The sequence below is a fragment of the Babylonia areolata genome, chromosome 13 (genome assembly GCF_041734735.1).
Source record: "Babylonia areolata isolate BAREFJ2019XMU chromosome 13, ASM4173473v1, whole genome shotgun sequence".
Taxonomy (NCBI): Eukaryota; Metazoa; Mollusca; class Gastropoda; order Neogastropoda; family Buccinidae; genus Babylonia; species Babylonia areolata.
In genome coordinates, this window is record NC_134888.1 from 17036849 (window position 1) to 17039348 (window position 2500).

General features: G+C 44.9%; 1 protein-coding gene across 1 annotated transcript in view; it reads left to right on the plus strand.

Annotated features, from left to right (window-relative positions):
• Positions 1-2500, plus strand: part of LOC143288855 (uncharacterized) — a 48850-nt gene that overhangs the window by 24454 nt on the left and 21896 nt on the right. The window contains exon 8 of the mRNA XM_076597506.1: positions 1942-2023. Within this exon, the coding sequence (XP_076453621.1) occupies positions 1942-2023 (82 nt within the window). The remainder of the gene's footprint in view (positions 1-1941; positions 2024-2500) is intronic.

Below are 2500 nucleotides of genomic sequence, written 5' to 3' on the forward strand. Positions count from 1 at the left end.
TCTGTCTGTCTGTCTGTCTGTCTGTCTCTCTCTCTCTCTCTCTCTCTCTCTCTGTGCGTGTGTGTGTGTGTGTGTGTGTGTTTTTTGTTTTTTGGGTTTTTTTGTTTTTTGTTTGTTTGTTGTGTGTTTTTGTGTGTGTGTGTGTGTGTGTGTGTGTGTGTGTGCCTCTGTGTCTGTCTGTCTGTCTTTCTCTGTTTCTTTGTCTGTCTGTCTGTCTGTCTGTCTGTCTCTCTCTCTCTCTCTCTCTCTCTCTCTCTCTCTCTTTCTCATGCGTGCGTGCGTGGGGGGGGGGGGGCGGAGGCGTGCGTGTGCTTGCATGCGCCTGTGTGTGTGCGTGCATGCGTGCGTGCGCGCGCGTGTGTGTGTGTGTTTTATACTTCGAATTATCTTGGAATACTGTTGAATTGCTTAGTTTTAATCGTATAACTATGATTACTTACAGCATGACATTTTATGCTAATTTTTCTAACTGACTATTGCATATGTATGGTTGTTGTTATTATTCTATGTGAGGTTTATGTGAAACTGGCATTCAGGCATCTTATGTCTTTTTTTGTGTATTCATTTTGAACGGCTGTGATTCTGGTACATTGTCTTTGCAGCAAACACTACATATGAATTCCTCTTTCTGGAGATGATGAATTATTCTATAATCTGTAAGGAAAGAAGAAATGAACGAAAACGAGTGATGTGATATATATATATATATATATATATATATATATCTTTGTACCAAATAATAAAGCAAAAGGCGACAAATTCCATGGAAATATCGATTGATTATGTCAACGATAATCTAGACCAAAATTAAAGCTTTGTCAAACCTAACCAGCAGTCTTTAAGACTGAGTGCTAATTTTACCTTAATCTAGCCCAAACCAAAGTTAACCCGGTCTAATAACCCAACTTGAACGAATCTGATCTGTTTAACCCTTTCACCGCCAAGCTCGCATTTATGCACAGGCGTGGTAGAGGACCCATGTCACTGAAAGGTGACCATTCATTGGTCTGTTATCCATGAACCAACTGCTCTTAATGTTCGGTGGTAGGATAGGCCATGTTTTCTATACATCGCAGGGGGAATCCCCAGCTATTCTTAGCCACTGTCTTTTCTATGTTTATACCACAGGGGAATTTTGTACTCTAATTTGACTGGCGGGGAAAGGGTTAAACTTGGCCAAACTGAACGTAAAGACTAACCCTGTCAGAATGCCGTGCAACAATATTGTGTATGCTTTCTCATAGTGCTGCCGATCTACCTATCTACCTACTTACCTACCTACCTACCTACCCTCCTACCCATCTGTCTATCTACCTACATACATACATGCATACTCACTCACCGAACGTCCAAACAGCCACACTGAACTTACAACGAACCATGTCAAAATGCAAGGCAACAACATTTTGTGTACTGCCTTATAGTGCTGCCAATCTACCCTCCTACCTACCTGCTTGCCTATCTGTCTACCTACCTTGAGTGTTGGTATGGACGCTAGTCATTCGGATGAGACGATAAACCTAGGTCCCGTGTGCAGCATGCACTTAGCGCATGTAAAAGAACCCACGGCATGAAAAAGGGTTGTTCCTGGCAAAATTCTATAGAAAAAATCCACTTCGATATGAAAAAGAGATAAAGCTGCACGCAGGAAAAAATACAAAAAAATGGGTGGCGCTGGTGATAAAAAGAAATACAAATACTTACATACCTACCTACCTATCTACCTATCTACCTATCTTCCTATCCTACTGCCTATCTACCTACCGACCTACCTACCTACCTACCTTTCTCCCTTACTACATACCTACTTTCCTACTGACCTGCCTGCCTACCAACCTATGTACCTACCTACCTAACATACCCACCCACCAACCTACCTGTTTATCTGTCTGTCTGCCTACCAGCAGTGTGACAGTGTGCCGGTTTCTTTGTCTTGTTCAGAACAGACATCCGAGGGAGAGGAAGAGCGGCCGTGGAGCTGGTGTTCCATGCCTACACCAAGCTGAAGAACTACATTGAAAACGTGAGTGGTGGGAGGAGGGGGGGTGTTGGGGGGGGGTGGGGGGGCATGCTTTGCTACATCCGTCTGACGTCACCTTCTCCTTCTCACCATGCATATCCTGCTCCTACTCCTGCTCCTCCTGCTTCTTCTCCTCCTCCTTCAGCTCATCCTCTTTCTCCTCCTTCTCCTCCTCCTCCTCATCCTGATCCTCCTCCTTCTCCTCCTCCTCATCCTGCTTCTCCTTCTCCTCCTCCTGCTTCTCCTTCTCCTCCTGCTTGTCCTCCTCCTTCTCCTCCTCCTCATCCTCCTTCTCCTCCTCATCCTGTTTCTCCTTCTCCTCCTCATCCTGCTTCTCCTTCTCCTCCTCCTTCTCCTCATCCTGATTCATCTTCTTCTCCTCCTCCTCCTCATCCTTCTCCTCCTCCTTTTCCTCCTCAACCTGATCCTCATCCTTGTCCTTCTCCTTATCCTGATTCATCTTCTTCTCCTCCTTCTCCT